The sequence below is a fragment of the Mesocricetus auratus genome, unplaced genomic scaffold (assembly GCF_017639785.1).
Source record: "Mesocricetus auratus isolate SY011 unplaced genomic scaffold, BCM_Maur_2.0 Super-Scaffold_100031, whole genome shotgun sequence".
Taxonomy (NCBI): domain Eukaryota; kingdom Metazoa; phylum Chordata; class Mammalia; order Rodentia; family Cricetidae; genus Mesocricetus; species Mesocricetus auratus.
The window spans coordinates 6,134,122-6,151,297 of NW_024429212.1; the positions used below are offsets into that span (position 1 = coordinate 6,134,122).

General features: G+C 50.5%; 1 protein-coding gene across 4 annotated transcripts in view; it reads left to right on the top strand.

The window, feature by feature from the left end:
* The first annotated feature begins 1,237 nt into the window (after window positions 1-1,237).
* LOC101841836 (protein ADP-ribosylarginine hydrolase-like protein 1) overlaps window positions 1,238-17,176 on the top strand; it is a 30,977-nt gene continuing 15,038 nt past the window's right edge. Inside the window, exons 1-6 of one of the 4 annotated variants that reach the window (XM_021234418.2) lie at window positions 1,238-1,649; window positions 6,444-6,608; window positions 10,085-10,210; window positions 10,621-10,761; window positions 13,860-13,987; window positions 14,138-14,270. In XM_021234418.2, coding sequence (XP_021090077.2) covers window positions 1,439-1,649; window positions 6,444-6,608; window positions 10,085-10,210; window positions 10,621-10,761; window positions 13,860-13,987; window positions 14,138-14,270 — 904 coding nt within the window. In that variant the 5' untranslated portion in view covers window positions 1,238-1,438. Of the gene's footprint in view, window positions 1,650-6,443; window positions 6,609-10,084; window positions 10,211-10,620; window positions 10,762-13,859; window positions 13,988-14,137; window positions 14,271-17,176 lie in introns of those variants that run through there. The other 3 variants (XM_040733483.1, XM_005082629.4, XM_021234419.2) reach the window with 3 other exon arrangements.

Sequence of the window (17,176 nt, forward strand, 5' to 3'; positions counted from 1 at the left end):
GAAAAACCAAAAAAGAAAGAAAGAAATGCATGTATCTGTTTCACTCAGTACCTGCCAGGAATTTTCAGAACAGACAGCATCATCCCATCTAAGTGACGCCAGTACGGTGTGTGTTAGTTGAGGTGTTGCGTGCGTTTCCACCTTGATGTTCTATGGACACAAAAGGAGACCTCCAGCATCTGTTGCTGTGTCTAGTGTCCTGTGACAGCAGGACTCTGATTGTTTGTCAGATAGACAAACCTTATCTTGTTTGTGACTTTGACCAAATAGTGTGACCGTTGTCCCCAAACGTCCTTAACGATGCTTCTCTCCCAGGAGCCCTTGCACTTAGCTCGTCCTACCTGAAGTGGGTCTCTTGCCCACTTCTGCTGTCTGTCTTACTTGGATGGAAACCATGTACACTCTGGTTTTGGGGGATTGCTTTACACTGAGAGTTGTGCCATCAGGAAAGGCATCTTGCTGCGCACTAAAGTTCTTACCAATTGTATATAAGCCCAAGGGGTCCCCTGCCAATTCTGGATGTGGCAGGCCAGGTCACAAGAGGGCCAACTGGGGTCTATGCCTGCAGGGTTTGTGCCTGAGTGGGAATAGGGAGGTGCCCATCCTCCTAGTTCATTTCAAACCAGGAGCCCTGACTTTATAAAGTGTGCCCTACCCAGCCTCACATTACTTAGTAATTCCATGAGCAGCAGTAATGTTTACAACACGTGAAGCTTGGGGTGGCGCAAGACCACGCTTGCTGAGACCTGCGCCACTCTAAAGTTTAGCATTGGAGCCCCCTGCTGGACACTAAAGTATGAGACAACACTTCTTCACAGACGTTAGGAGTGCTGCATCTTTTAAACTTTCCTCTCGTGACATTGTTTTTATGGTGCTGAGGATCCAGCCAAGGGCCTCATATACATCAGATAATTATTTGTTCTATCATGGTGCTACTCCCACAGCCATCATGCTTTTATAAGGAGAAAAGTTTTCTGGGAGCATAGAACTACAATGGATGAATCTCAATACTACAGCAAGTGAACGAGGGCACATGGAAAGGAACCACATAATCATTACTGTAACGGTAAGATGAGTGCATTTATTCAAAGGGGCAGGAGCAGATGGCAAAGATGGAGCAATGACGTTCACATTGCGACCTGCTCTTCTTCGCCAGCAGGGGGCACATTCCATCCAGGAGCTGACACCGTCGCATGGCTCAAGGGCTCTGAGCGGCTCTGAGTGTGGACTGGTGCCAGCAGGCTCCAAACAGCTCCCACGTGGTGAGCTGAGAGCTTTATCTCATTGGTGCCACCTGCCAAGGCAGGGCAGGAACGCCTGGCCATTTGGAGAGTGCTGGACGGTGATACAATGACCACTATAAATGTCAGTCGGGCGGGCTGAGGGTAGCCAGGAAAGGACAAAGACAACTGCAGGCTAAGAGGAGTCACCTTCTAAGATGGAGAAGTTCAAGGCTGCGATGTTGTTGGGGAGTGTTGGTGATGCACTCGGCTATGGAAACGTCTGCAGGGAGAATAGTGCTTTAGGCTCGATCCAGGAGGAGCTGCAAAAGACTGGAGGACTGGACAGTCTTGTGCTGTCGCCTGGAAAGTGGCCAGTGAGTGACAACACCATCATGCACATGGCAACCGCTGAGGCCCTCACAACAGGTAGGACCACTGGCATGCTCTGCTCCAGGTGTGTTGGGATAGAAAGACGGGTGTGTGACTTCCTGTGCTAATAGCAAACCAGCACCAAGAACCTTGTAGATGGTGCAGCTGCGCCCTGTGTTACCTGACACTGCCTCCGAAGGAGGTGATTTCATCTTCACCCAAGGCCTGGAGCCTGGCGGGCGGCAGGTCATGTTTCTCCTGTGTGTGTCTTTGGGGGACGCAGCCCTTCGCAGACAATGAACAGCAGCTTCCCTTGTTTCTGCTGTGCCACAAGCAAGCGTCTGGGGGCCGCTCTGGTGGGATCAAAGCACAGGCACAGGTTCCCACTGCAGAGACTGAGCATCTTGTTCTAAATCTATTGTGAAAGAATGCGTTGTTACTCAGCTTGAAACTTGGACCCACTGAGATAACATTGTTTGGGGATTGCATCCCAATTCCGAAGAGTTAAGGTGAAAATATCCGTCAGTGTGATTCAGTCTGGAGACTGTGGGTAAAGTCTGTAAGGAAGAGCAGTTTGGGTTCAGAAAAACAAAGTGTGTTCATTAAGAAGCAGATGGTGCTAAGACCAACAAGCTGTGACGTGGACATAGAAAAACACAGTGTGTTCATTAAGAAGCAGATGGTGCTAAGACCAACAAGCTGTGACGTGGACGTCAGAGAACAGTGCATATGCTCACACAGTGTGTCATTGCTATGCAAGGCGCTAACGTCCTGCAGGTCTCATATGCCATCATTGCAAAATTAAGATCTGAGGGCAGCAGTTAAGCCAACAGGGCTCACTTATGCATTCGCCATTCTGTTCATCTGCTGTGAACAAGCCCAGCTTAGTTCTGTGGTCACTGTATAGGAATGCCACCAATGTCGTGTCCCTAAATAGAGCCGAAGCACGTTGATAAGATACCGTGTCACAGCTCGTTGAAACAATGAGGCATCTTTCTGAGTGGGCATAATTATGGGAGCCAAGTATTTGTGGATTCTGCCGTCACTGTATAGGAATATCATCAACTAGCCCCAGATAACTAGGGGGAAGTAAGCACGTGGGTAGGAGACAGGGTCACACCGCGAGAAGTGGTGAAGCAATTGTTTGGGGTTTCAAAAAGTTATCAGTTCCAAGTATTTATGCCTTCGGGTATTTTGGGCCCTACTTTCATGTCTTTATGGTCAGTGCCACAGCTCAGAGCCTGCTGCATCTCACAACCTCTGGAGAACATGACTTTCCAACAAAACTGCAGTCAGTACTTACTCTGGATGTTTGCTTCCTTGATTCTCTGTGCACGCCATTATGCAACTTGTTTCTGATGGGTGCTCTGGGCGTGCCGAGTGCTAGGCCTGTGTCTGTCTCAGGGGCTTCCCTGGAGAGTCCCTGACAAAGGTAGGCCCTGTGTAGTAACACAGGGTACTTGGGATTAGATCCACGGACCGAAGTCCTCTCAAGATGAAGTGTGTGTATTTGGTAAGGTTTGGACCATTTTGCAGTGTTGGTTTTGGTTTGGTTTGGTTTGGTTTTGAGGAAAAAAGTGAGTTCCCTGCCAGTCACCGGGAGTACCAAGCATGTTTCTATGTTGTGCCTCATCATGGCTTCTCATTGTAGGTCATGAAAAAACACTTGTCGAACACCCACTTAGTTGATCCTCTAGACCAGAGGTTCTCAACCTGTGGGCTGTGACCTCTTTGGGGGTCAAATGACCCTGTCACAGGGGTTACCTAAGACCATCTTGCATATCATATGTTTATATTATGGTTCATAACTAACAAAATTACAGTTATAAAGTAGCAGCTAAAATAATTTTATGGTTGGGGTCACCTCAACATGAGGAAGTGTATTGAAGGGTGGCCGCATTGGGAAGGCTGGGAACCACTGCTTTAGACACTAAGCAGCCCAGTTTTTAGCAGTTGTCACCTACTTTGGGGGGCCCTGGGGACACGTCACTAATGGGAGGCACGACAGTAAAAGTTCGTGAGGAGCTGCCCCGCCTGCCTTCCGTGCACTCTCCCAAGGCCACGTTGTGTTCACATTCTGAAAGGCGGCTTCAGTGTTTCCATCCCACAGGTGAGATGGACCCTTGGAGTGGTTGAGTAACTTATCCAGAGCCGCGCAGCCATGTGACGGCACATGCAGGCCACCTGGCCACAGGCCACGTTCTTACGTACCCTGTCCGCTGCCTAAGGTCAAGGTGGCCACGGAACTATTTATTAGAGTGTTGGGTGCCCTGTAGCTGCTTCCCAGAATGGAACTCCCCTCTTGGCACTTTAAAACAAGTGTCACTCATGATTCCATCACCCAGAAGTGGCTATGTGGTCTATAGCATGGCTTAGCTGCCACGGTGGCCACAGCTCATTCAGGGTCAGCATATGGCATTCAGGACACAAAAGCAGAAACAGACAGGACCTTGTCGGTTGCTCTACAAGACGTGTCAGTGGTGCAGCACCTGAAACCTCACTCAGGAGTTCAAAGACCGAGGCGACTTCCCCGTGTCACTAGGCAAGCAGGTAGTCATGGGCTTTCACAGCAGGCTTTGAGTGTGGCTCATTTCAGGACCGTTTGATCTGGGGCTTAGGATCAAGGCTCCACATTCCCGGAAAGTGATGAGGGGCTCACACCCCTGCTCCTTAAAAGCCCTCGTGGCTGTGGGAGTCAAACACAACCACAGAGTGCTAGGCCACCGGCTAGGCAGTCTGGCTGTTGACTGTCAGGGCCAATCAGTCAGGCAGGGAGCGTCTCAGTGTGCAGCCTGCAGGGAACCTGAGACCAGCAGAATATGGGTGTGCCTGACCTGCTTCTCCTCCTCCTCTGTCTGCCAGCAAAGTTAGGGTTAGAGTAGACACGGGTCAGAGAAAAGGATGCAGCCTTATGGAATTCATAGGTATTTTGCTTCAAACTCTGTTTTGCTTTATTTTTTTTAAACTATGTCTATCGGGAGCTGTCGGTCACTTTTCTAAACTGACTCACCCTTCAGTAGGATGGCAATGAGTGTAGCAGTCAGAGCAGGGTGCTGGGTTTTCATGGACCCTTTTTACTCGGGAAAAGCTCTGCTTCAGTTGAAGGCAGAGATTTTGCGGTATCTGATCTTATAATAATTGTCTTAGAGGGCTTGGGGAGGCCTGGGCTGTCAGGACGGAGGAGGAAACTGCCATCGTCCTCGTCGGTAAACAGATAGCACTGGTAAACCGGTGCCAGATGCTGTGTCTAACCAACAGCCTGGCCACAGGGCAGGTCCTGCCTCCCAGCAGGGGTTGCCGGCAGACAAAGCTAATTTTATTCCTGTAGGGCTGCCACAAAAACCTGGCTGGGACGTATGGCACTTCGTCCTCCAAAACAAAGTTCTGCCCATCCTTTCTCCTGCCCCAATTCGAACTAGGCACAAGCCCTAGAGGCAGAAGAATGGAGGGTTCCAGGGCCACTGAGGGCAGGGTGAGAGAAGGGCTCTTTCTCCAGGAGCTCACAGCCGGGGCAGAGGCTCTGACCCACGTGGGGAGCAATTCTGACGGGCACACTTGGCTTCTCTTGGCAACACAGGAGTCTGAGTTTTCCAGCCTGCTTTCTGAAGCAGGGCCACCAGCTCCTTATGCCCGTCCTTCTCTAGCCACCCAGCTCTCAGCCAAGACAGATCCCCATGGTCAGGGGAAGGGCCAATGGGCGTCTCCTAATGGCGCTTCTCCATCCTGAGTGCAGCTCTGACAAGGAAAACCCACCGGGGCCTATGAGAGAGGACGTGGGGAAGCATCTCACTCACTAGGCACCCAAACTATGGCCTTCTCTCCAGATGACCAAGTTCCCTGGCCTCCGCTGTCTGCGCGTGTGTGACCATTGTCCACCAAGCTGTCGATTAACTTAGTGACCAAAAATCTCTGGCCTTCCAGTCAAATCCCATCAGTCTAGTCAGCATCTTCCTGGTGGAAATGACGGCTGCTCTAGGGTGGGGCAGAGGTGGGGCAGGCCCCATGCTGGCCAAAAGCAGATGTTCAGTATGGACTAGTGGTTTTTACCCCTGTGCCCCACAGTTTTCAGGGGTTTGACCCCTTCTGGCCTCCCCTTCAAAGGATCAAGGCACAGTTTGGCAACAGCAGCCATTCAGAGCCTGGGTTCCCCAAGGGGGTAGGTGGGAGCCAGAGATCAGAGGAATCACCCTGTCTCCTGGTGTCCCTTCAGAACTGTAAGGCCACTGCTCTGTGTAGTGTAGTGTGATATCATTTATTCTGAGTGAACAAAACTGTTAGTAAAAATGAGGGTGGTCGGTGTTCCCTAGACCCTTAGCTTAGGACACCAGTGTGTTGGTTTGAAAGAAAATGACCCCTCACTACTAGGAGGTGTGGTTTTGTTGGAATAGGTGTGGCCTTGTTGGAGGAAGTGTGTCACTGTGGGGGCGGGCTTTGAGGTCTCCTTTGCTCAAGCTTTGCTCAGTGTGACACTCAGTGCACTTCCTGTTGCCTCTAGATGTAGGATTCTCAGCTCCTTCTCCATCACCACGTCTGCCTGCACGCCACCATGTCCCACCATGATGACAAGGAACCAGACCTCTAGACTGTAAGCCACCACAATTAAATGTTTTCCTTCATAAGAGTTGACATGGTCATGGCGTCTCCTTCACAGCAACAGAAACCCTAAGATAATCAGAATCGGAGTTAATTGTCTGCTTAAGGTCTAAAATCCATCCAGGCAGCAGCAGAGTCACCAAACTGTCTGCTCTAAGCCTGTTCACATGTCCTTGGCATCGATGGAAGCCGTTCCCATGCCCAGCACCTCACACTTTCCGTTCTCACTGACATCTGTCCCCGCCCCTTCCTCCACAGACTACTGGTGCCTGGACGACCTGTACCGGGAGATGGTAAAGCGCTATGTGGAGACCGTGGAGAAGCTTACAGAACATCGGCCAGACCCTTCCACCATCGAGGGCTGCTCGCAGCTGAAGCCGGATAACTACCTCCTCGCCTGGCATACGCCCTTCAGTGAAAAGGGTCAGAGAGCTTTCTGTTCACAGAGCTGTGGGTGTCAGTGCAGGGAACCGACGGGCTGCCCTGGCACTCATCACGGCTTTCCCATATGTCAGCATCAGATCCTTCCGCGGGCAGGGCATCCCCTTGTCAGCCATCCATGCTTGCCTGAACATCTGCTAAAGATGTTGTCTGCGTGGCATCAGGCTTCGCCCAGAGGGGTTTTCATTATCCATCCCCAGTTTACTTTAAGGAATCTTTGCCTTTCCTTGAAGTTTATATTTTGACAAAAAAGTGCCGTCTATGTTCACAAAGTGCAGCATGTAGGCAGCCCCAGCTCCCACCGCCCAGAGCCTCCCCTCCTCCCCTGCTGGCCAGGTCTGGTGGGACCCCTTAAGAATAGAGAAACTAGTGCCCCAGATTTATCCCAAGTAGGCAGAGTAAACCCGTTCCACTGTGACGGCCGCAACTGTCAGCCCGCTGTCCAGCTCCATCAATCTGGGGACCTGAGCTCACTCTTCCCAAACAGAAGAGGACTGTTAAAGCCTGGGGTGTCTCTGAGGGGCAGGAGAGCAGCAGAGCTCAGGCAGGACCAGGTCAGCTGCTCTGATACCCCAGGAATTCCAGGAGAGAATAACCCAGGTGCAATAGAAGATTCAATGTGAGAAGTGTAGATGTCACCACCGGGAGAGATAGTTTGAACAGGTATAAACGTGTCACTACCAAGAGAAGCAGTTTAAGCAGGGATAGCAGGACTAGTGTTCTAGTTTCATTTATGCTACTGTAAAAAAATAGCCTGGTTAAAAGCAGTTTAGAAGCCAGGCGGTGGTGACGCATGTCTTTAATCCCAGCACTCGGGAGGCAGAGACAGGTGGATCTCTGTGAGTTCCAGGCCAGCCTGGTCTACAAGAGCTAGTTCCAGGACAGCCTCCAAAGCTACAGAGAAACCCTGCCTCAAAAAACAAAATAAAACAAACAAAACGAAAAAAGCTGTTTAGAGGGAAAGGGGGCTTGTTTCAGCTGCAGTTCTAGGTTACAACCCATCATATGGAGAACTCAAGGCAGGAACTTTAATCGCTGGTCACAGTCAAGAGCAGAGAGAAACGAACGTGTGCATGTTTGCTTACTTGCTTGCTTCTCGGCTTGATTTCTCCATTTTTAAATGTTCAGGACCTCCTGACTAGGAATGGTGCCACCCACAGTGGACTGGGTCTTCCCACATCAATTAATGTAACTAAGACAATCCCCACAGATGCGCCCATAAACCAACCCAATGTAGACACTCACTGAGACTCTTTCCAGGTTATTCTAGATTGTGTCACATTGACAGTTAAAATTGACCATCACAACTACCAACCGGGAGGACTTCAGGGTCGCCACTGTGATGCAAGAGGAGAATACAGGGCTTCCATCCAGGCAGGGCAAAAGTGATGCAAGCTCTTGAGGGGGAAATCCAGCCTTGTCTGTCAGTCATTGAATGAAAATACCCTTTGTGTGATATTCTACTTCTAAAAGTCTCAAAGACCCACAAGGACAACACACTAAAGCAAATGGCAGGGACATGTGTATGAGGGTGACCTTGGCTTCATCACCTGTACTAGCAAAACCCTGGAAGCAGCTTGGCGTCCCCCAGTAAGAGAATGGGAACGCTAACTGTACATCTGCACAATGGAATGCTGTGTAGCTGTTTAAAAGGAAGAAGCGGATCTGTGTGTTGAGGTATAGAAATTCTCTGCTATAGATTGATGGAAAAAGCAAGATTCTGAGCAGTCCACTACAGCCTTCCCATATGCATGTGGGGAGAGTTCACAGAGTGTGCATAGAGTGTGCATGGAGTGTGCATAGAGTGTTCATAGAGTGTGCATATAGTGTACATACAGTGTACATAGAGTGTGCATAGAGTGTGCATGGAGTGTACATACAGTGTGCATAGAGTGTGCATGGAGTGTACATACAGTGTACATAGAGTGTACATAGAGTGTGCATGGAGTGTGCATAGAGTGTGCAGAGTGTACATAGAGTGTGCATGGAGTGTGCATACAGTGTGCATAGTGTGCATACAGTGTACATAGAGTGTGCATAGAGTGTGCATGGAGTGTACATAGAGTGTACATAGAGTGTGCATGGAGTATGCATACAGTATACATACAGTGTACATAGAGTGTGCATAGAGTGTGCATGGAGTGTGCATAGAGTGTGCATGGAGTGTACATAGAGTGTGCATACAGTGTACATAGAGTGTGCATGGAGTGTACATAAAGTGTGCATACAGTGTGCATAGAGTGTGCATTGAGTGTGGATAGAGTGTACATATAGTGTACATAGAGTGTGCATGGAGTGTGCATACAGGAAACTCCACAAAAGAGTAGAGAGGTTTGACAGCAGAAATAAAGAATATTAGTATCAGCCGGGCGTTGGTGGTGCACGCCTTTAATCCCAGCACTCAGGAGGCAGAGACAGGCGGATCGCTGTGAGTTTGAGACCAGCCTGGTCTACCGAGTGAGTTCCAGGACAGGCTCCAAAACAATACAGAGAAACCCTGTCTCGAAAAACCAAAAAAAAAAAAAAAAAAAAAAAAAAAAAAGAAGAATATTAGTGTCTTGATGTATGGAAGTGCACCACACATGTGAAGTGCCCCAGGAGGACTCTATGTCAATTATAACTTAATAACACTGGTTTTTTCATTTTTTATTTAAATTAGAAACAAGCTTGCGCCGGGCGTTGGTGGTGCACGCCTTTAATCCCAGCACTCGGGAGGCAGAGGCAGGCGGATCTCTGTGAGTTCGAGACCAGCCTGGACTACCAAGTGAGTTCCAGGACAGCCTCCAAAGCCACAGAGAAACCCTGTCTCGAAAAAAAAAAAAAAAAAAAAAAAAAAAAGAAACAAGCTTGCTTCACATGTCAATCCCAGCTCCCTCTCCCTCCCCACCTCCCCCACTCCCCTAACCAGGACCCCCGGCCCCCCTCTCCCAATCTCCACTCCGATCCCCAGGAAAGGTGAGTCCTTCCATCGGAGATCTCCAGAGTCTGTCATTTCATCCAGGGCAGTGTCTAGGCCCTCCCCCAAGAGTCCAGGCTGAGAGAGCATCCCTCAATAACACTGTTTTTAAATACAAACGTCCCCAGGAATTGTACTGTGTAGTAAAACTGATTCCAAAAATGGAAGAAAACAACCCAAAAGAGAGAGGAAAAGAAAGAAGGAAACAGGCATATCTGGGTCAACACGGCAGCTGATGTTCCCCAAGTAGATGCTCATTAGGACACCACCCTAGGTCAAGAAAAAGGTCATTTTCATAGGTTAAAGGACTCCATTTTCCTGCAACCTGACCCATAGATCTCTTTTCTATTGTCTGGGATGTGGGTGGCTTGTTTATTGTTCCCTCATCTAAAGATTGTAATAACATGTTGTTACCTAAACCTCGTCCTTTAGGAATTATGAATGCCAGACTTCCAGGGGTTATGTGGGCAAATCTGAGTTCAGGTGTCTGTCGCCCGTGTAGGCTCAGGGTTTGGAGCTGCCACTAAAGCAATGTGCATCGGGATGCGATACTGGAAGCCAGAACAGCTGGAGACCCTGGTTGAAGTCAGTATTGAGTGCGGTAGAATGACCCACAACCATCCCACAGGTAAAGCGCGTGCTGGAAGGGTGGGTGTGAGTCCTGTGGGGATGGCATTCCACTTGAAAACAGAATTGTCACTACATGCGGTGGTGAAGAAGCCATATAAAGGAAATCCTCATTGTTCCTATATTATTCATGTCAGAACAAAGGAGGAGAGGTGTGGAGCTTGAGGGGAGACTGGGCTCCAGGCTAAGTGGGTGTCAGCATCAGTCCTATGGGCCGCTGCCCTTCTCCACGGCCTGGCCTGTGCCTCTCTGCTCCGTCTCCAGGTCCTGTAGCAGCCCCGAAAGGGTGAATGTCCTGCTTCCCATACACAGAGAGAGGCGGAGCTCACTGCTCTGGGGATGGTTTGTTTGGACTCAGAAGGCCTCTGGCCCAGGTAGCAGAGCTTTTTCTTTCTTCCTGCTGCCCTCCAGGTTTCCTCGGGTCCCTGTGCACTGCTCTGTTTGCCTCTTATGCAGTACAAGGAAAGCCACTTGTACAGTGGGGAAGAGACATGCTGAAGGTGGTCCCCCTGGCTGAGGGGTACTGTAGGAAGACCATCCGGCACATGGCAGGTGAGCCCGTCTTCCTGACCCACTGTTTTCTCCTATACCCCAAGCACATGTGCTCGCATCCAACCCGAGTCCTGCCCCGGCCGCCCAGCAACTCTAGGTGCTCACCCAAAGGCAATGCCTAGAGAAGGCCTTGGTCAGTGTGGGAAGACTTGACTTCCTAAAGGTCCTCACCTGGCATGGGCAGACACCTGCTCCAAGTGGTTCCAGGACCTCAAGGAGAACCACACCGGTGGCTTCTTCCCCAGTAGCCTGAGGTCCCTAAGACCACCCACACCCTCTGCATCTCCAGGCTGACGCCAAGTGTCTGGTGCTATAGAGAACTAGACATAGAGGAATGGATTGCACACACATTTCACACAGCCACACCCTAACCTGTGCTTGACCAAAGAGATATATCCCCTGCCACACACTTCCATCTGTACCAAGATGGGTCTCCATGCCACGAGCCTCCAGAGATCACTAAGGTTCTGTGTTCCCAAGGTTTCCCTCATTAATCCAGAGCCTGTCACTCTTTGGACATGGTCAGCCTGCTACTCAAAAATCCCAGGAGCACTATGACTTCCAGGGTTCAGGCACACAAGCAGCAAAGTATACCCCACCCTCCCCGACTTGACTTGGGAGTGCTGTACAATAGACACAGATACAGGGTCACAAAGGCAGGACCAGAAAACTCAGGGCTCACTCCGCAAGTCACGGAGGCTATGGAAGACCCTCTTGTCCCAGGACTGCTCTTCACTCTAAGAGGGACATGTGTGAGTAACGAGTGCGGGTGGCACCATGTGTCCCTCCATGCACCTAAGTACGAGCAAACTTTCCAAAATAAGTCATCCGGGTGTCCAGAAAGAAGGGAGAATGTGAGCCCAAGGCCAAGGCCACTGCTTCTCCAAAACAGCATGAAGCTGAGTGACATGAAAGTCACCACAAGATTGTGGGGGGCTCTAGAGGATCCCAGAGCAACTTTGCAAGGACACTTAACACACAGGGGACACTTGCTTGGCCTCAGCACTGGAGGAAATTGGCTCTAACAGACGACTCTGGGCATTGTAGCTAGCTCACCTCTGAACTGTCCATCCCCCACTTACTTGGTCTCCATGGAACATTTATTTCATTAATTTTTGCTTAGTTTAAGCCATCATTTGTACAACTATGTTTTTTACCTTTTTGCTTCTGGGGGGCCCACCACCCAGCTCCCAAATAAATCACACACAGAGGCTTATTCTTAATTATGAGTGCCCAGCCTTAGCTTGGTTTGTTTCTAGCCAGCTTTTCTCAGATTAAGCCGCCTACCTTTTCCCTCTGGGCTTCTATCTTTCTTACTTCTGTATATCATACTTTCCTTCTTACTCCGTGGCTGGGTGGCCGGGTGGCCGGGTGGCCGGGTGGCCGGGTGGGTGGCCCCTGACGTCCTCCTCTCCTTCTTTTCTTGTTCTTCTTTTTCTCCTCATTTCTCCTCTCCCCCTGCCAGCCCCGCCTATCCTTGCTCTGTCTCCCTATTGGCCATTCAGCTCTTTATTAGACCATCATGTATTTTGGACAGGCAAAGAATCACAGCTTCACCGAGTTAAACAAATGCAGCATAAACAAAAGTCAACACCTTAAAATAATGTTCCCCAACAATCATTCATTCCCTGGTTCCTGTGTCTCAAATGAGCTCAGATGTCCCCTGAAGGTCCCCCAATGCTGCTTACAGAGAGTGGGCTGTTTCTTTATTCTGAACAGTGTCACCAGATGCCCCCCAAGACTGGAAGGCAGTTGCTATGATAGAGTAGACCCTTACAATACAGCATTGACATTGCTAAGGGACACCCAGGTGGCTATTTTTGAAGTGTGCCATCCACGGGGACATGAACCTAAGAACAGAGTTCACAGCCAGGACATTTGGGGACTTAACTCTTTCTGGAAGGTGACCCCCCAAGAAACAGTCCTATTTTGTGTTTGTTTAACCAGAGTTTTGGGAGCTCCTTAGACACGAGCTTTCAACGGGGTCTAAGCTCACCCAGAAAGAGTTGTTCTGTTAACATCCTTGGAGAGTGTCCCTGGAGCTCCCTCTCTGAGGTGCAGCTGAAAGACTCCCTCTCTGAGGGGCAGACCTCGCTTGTCCTGGGCTCTGGGCCTGGAAATCTGCCTGCTGGGCTGCTCTCCCCTGTTCCCTGGGTAGAGGTGGTACTGGGACCACTGCTGCCCCGAGCAGGCATTTCACCTTTAGAGATATTCAAGTATTCAGCCTTGGAAGCCCAGTAGATCCAGAATCCCAACATGCTAGTGGGAGAAGCTGTCCCAGCAGCTCCTGGCTTCTCCAATGCAGCCTCAGCTCACCGCCCTGGAGCCCTTTACTCCCTCTGCTCTGACTCTGTTCGTGGCTGTCCAGCCATAGACAGAACACAGGGTCTTGATCTTTATCTTCAGCCTTGTCTCCCAGACCTTCCCAGCCCCTAAAGGCCAAGGCATTCCCCATCTTCCATTGCCTCCAGGGGAGGAAAAGCTGTGAGCCTCCCAGAGCAGGCACCTCTGTTTCCTGCTGCTCGGAGTCTCTAAGGGCTTGGTCCTCTGGAAGATGAGTGCCCTCCTCATCAGAGATGCTAGCCAGGGGGGCTGCAGCTTACTTGCGGCTTGGGTGTCAGGCTATCAGTGATAATGAAACTTCTCTTACTGTTGCAGGTCCGGGTTTAAGCTAATCAGAACACAGAATTCCCTGTTGGTTTTGCTTTGGATTTCTGGGTCTTTTTTGTTTGGGAAATTTTTCTTTGTTTCTTCCTCTTTTCTTTCTTTTTTTCCCCAGTGTCTTACGCATGCTAGACAAGCACTCTTAACCCCGAGCTACATCTCCAGCCCTAACTAATTAAAACTATAGGCTCAAGCTCACCTGTGACCACTCTCTGCCTCAGAGAGCAGTTAAATAGCCCTGGCCCTGTTCTGCTCCCTCTCCGTCTTCTGCCCTGCTGTTGGAAGCAGCCACACCTATCAGGGCTGCTTCTTTGGGGTACAGGTAGTCCATCCCCGCACACCCACAGCAGGGAGAAGGCACTGCCCACCTCTCCCATCCCCATGCCCACCTCTGCCGGGCACCATCAGCCTACCTGCCCTGTGCTTGCACCTAGAGTACCAGGAGCACTGGTTTTACTTCGAGGCAAAATGGCAATTTTATCTGGAGGAAAGAAAAATCAGTGAGGACACAGAGAACAAGGCCACCTTCCCTGGCAACTACGATGCCCAGGAGCGAGACAAGGTAAGTCCAGCCCCAGGCCTGGGATGGGCCTGAGCAGATGGAACTCAGCCAGGGCACCGAGTGCGTGAGCCAGACGGGCGGGCGGGCGGCAGCCACAGGGGAAGACGTGAGTCTTTCGCCAGGCACACAATGACCCATGGTTCTCCTCAGACATACAGGAAGTGGAGCTCAGAAGGCCGAGGGGGACGACGCGGCCATGATGCCCCCATGATCGCCTATGATGCCCTCCTTGCTGCAGGGAGCGACTGGACTGAGCTGTGCCAGCGGGCCATGTTTCACGGAGGTAAGGCGTCCTCCTCTGTGGTGGATACTCCCAGAAGGTACAGACCCTGTGTGTTTAGGACCCACAGACATGGGGTTCAGCCAGACACCCAGAACACAGGCCCATCCCCATTGCTGGACACACTCTGCAGTCTCTGACTGCAGCAAAAGCACACTAGCATCAGGACCACAGATACAGCTGCAGTAACCCACTTTGGTGTGGCCCACAAGCCTGCCAGTCTCACGGGTGACCCCTGTCAAGACAGTGACCAGGTGCAGGGACTCTTCCCTTTCCAGCTGCTCACTCAGAGCAGGTAGGTCTCCCTCAACCCAACCACACAGGCTCTGCCCCTCGGCAGTCCTGTGGCCTGTACAGAGCCACACATTTTATAGCCAGCTTCCTGGGCCTGGGTGAAATGCTTGTCTTCCTGAGGCCCGCTGCTCGCTGGTGGCCTCACTCTGTGGGCTTGCCAAGTGTGAAAACAAGTGGCGAGACTACGTGTCAACCTACCGCCCAAGCAGGGCTCCACAAACACGAGGCTCGCTAGTGTTTGCAGAGGCACAGTCCTTCAGCTACAATAACCCAAGCCCACGCTGCTGGAGCCATCTGTGAGCATCCGGAGCAGACTGGCTAGGAGGAGGGCATAAAAGGGTTGGGATAAAGTGGGTGGAGTCACTTCATACGACCAATATAGGCCGGAGCATGCTGTCCAGACAGGAAGGTAAAATGTACACAATTGGATCCCTTTGTCCTTGCAAGCAGGGGTAGAGTACATGCAGAATTCACTCACTTGAGGCAAGCTGTGAGAAAGAGGGCTCCAAGGTGCCCGGCATAGCCAAGAGTGAAAGGTGGACTTGGGTGGCTGAGAGAACAAGGAAGTCATTGCCCTTGCCGTTGCCACTGGCCGCTGTCCCAAAGCAAGCGCATCTGGGTACAATTGGGTGTGTGGCCAGAGCCCTAAGCTGCCAATGGGAAGGTATATGTGGGACCAGAACTTTGATCCACAAACCATGTTGTGTCCCTCAGCTTTCTCTCAGCTTTTCTCTGAGAATGAACAACTTGTATCAGAGCCATCCTGGAGGCTGGTTTTACTGGAAGGACAGAAAGAACAGTTGTGGGAACTCAGGCTAGAGTGGCTCTTTGTCCTGATGCCATTCCTGGATATCTGTGTTCAGCCTCTCCCAGGACCAGCCCCCGATCTCTAGATATACAGGACTAGCCACCCCCCAAACCCCCCCCTCTAGGTATACAGCGCTAGCCCCCTTGTCTCTAGGTACACAGGACCAGCCCCGGGTCTATACAGGAGCAGACCCCAGTCTCTAGATATACAGGACCAGCCCCAGGTCTCTAGGTATACCTATGCCAAGAACAGCTGCCCTGACTTTCTCCCTCCATCCACAGCCACACACACACACTCATACTCACACACACACACACACATAAAGACATGGTGTTGCACACCTGTAATCCAAGCCCTGGGGAAATGAGGCATGAGGACCATAAGTTCAACGTCATACTTGGCTGCATGCTTGGTCCCAGCTTCATGCAATCCCGTTGCTCTCCTCACTGTGTGTGTGGGGGGGAGGGGGTGTACAAGTATGCTAGCACATGAGAGTGTGTCTGGAACATTATCAGGACTCAGAAGCAGCTCGAGGTCAGAGGTCATGTGAGGAGGAATCAGAGGGAGTTCCAAGATTCCCAGCCAAAGAGACGGGTGCCACATGAATTGGCGATCACAGTTCGGCTTTTCTTTTAGAACTGGCAAATTCTTGTAGCTTTAGATGCTGCATACGTGCACTCAACTGCGCTCATTTCACCGATTTAAAGACTTCCTGGAAAGCAAGGGGGGTGCAGGGGATGCAACTCAGTCAGCAGAGTGTTTGCTTAGTATGAACGAGGCCCCGGGCTTGATCCCCACAGCCACACACACACGCGCACACACACACACACACACATGCACACACTCACACACGCGCACACACACACGCACACACACACACACTCATACTCACATAAAGACGTGGTGTTGCACACCTGTAATCCAAGCCCTGGGGAAATGAGGCATGAGGACCATAAGTTCAACGTCATACTTGGCTGCATGCTTGGTAGCCTGAATCACATGAGACTCTGTCTCAAAAAAAAAAAAAAGTATGTGTGTGGGATGGGGGGTGAGGGGCTCAGCAGGTAACAGCCTCATAACCAGAGTTTAGTTCCAGGACATGGTAGAAGCAAAGAGCCACCTCCTATGAAATGTTGTAACCTTCACACAGGTGCAGGCATGCATGCATGCACACACACACTCACACAATACATGAATTACTAAAGTCTTTTACAAACTGGAGAAGAGAGGGCAGTGGGGCTCAGTGGGCAGTGTGCTCACCTAACATGCACCAAGCCCTCAAGTCAATCCCCAGCACCTCATAAACTGGGTGTGGTAGTAGCCCGGCCCATATGCCAAGCATTAGGAAGGTAGAGTCAAGACCATCAGAAGTTAAAGACTTAGCTTTAGCTCCGTAGTGAGTTCAAAGCCACCCTGGGTTGCGAAAGACCCTGACTTGAAAGCTAGGTCAGCCGTTGAGTGTGCTTGGGTTCAGTTTCTGGCATCTGTATGGTAGGTAACTCACAATCATCACAAATAGTAATTCCAGGGACTTTGGTACCCTCTTCTGGCCTCCGTAGGCAACAGACACACATATGGTTCACATACATTCATGCATTCACACATTCATACAAAGCACTCATACACATAAAAATAAATATTAAAAACAAACAAACAAAAGTGGGCTGTGGTTGTCTTGACCGCAAAGCAGAGACAGAAGGCAGTGAGCGAGCACACAGCTATCGGACACAGACAGCGCCCAGCGGGTTGTGCACATTCAGTTTTAGGGACCATTTTATGAATATTTTGGAGGTGAGCAACACATTTA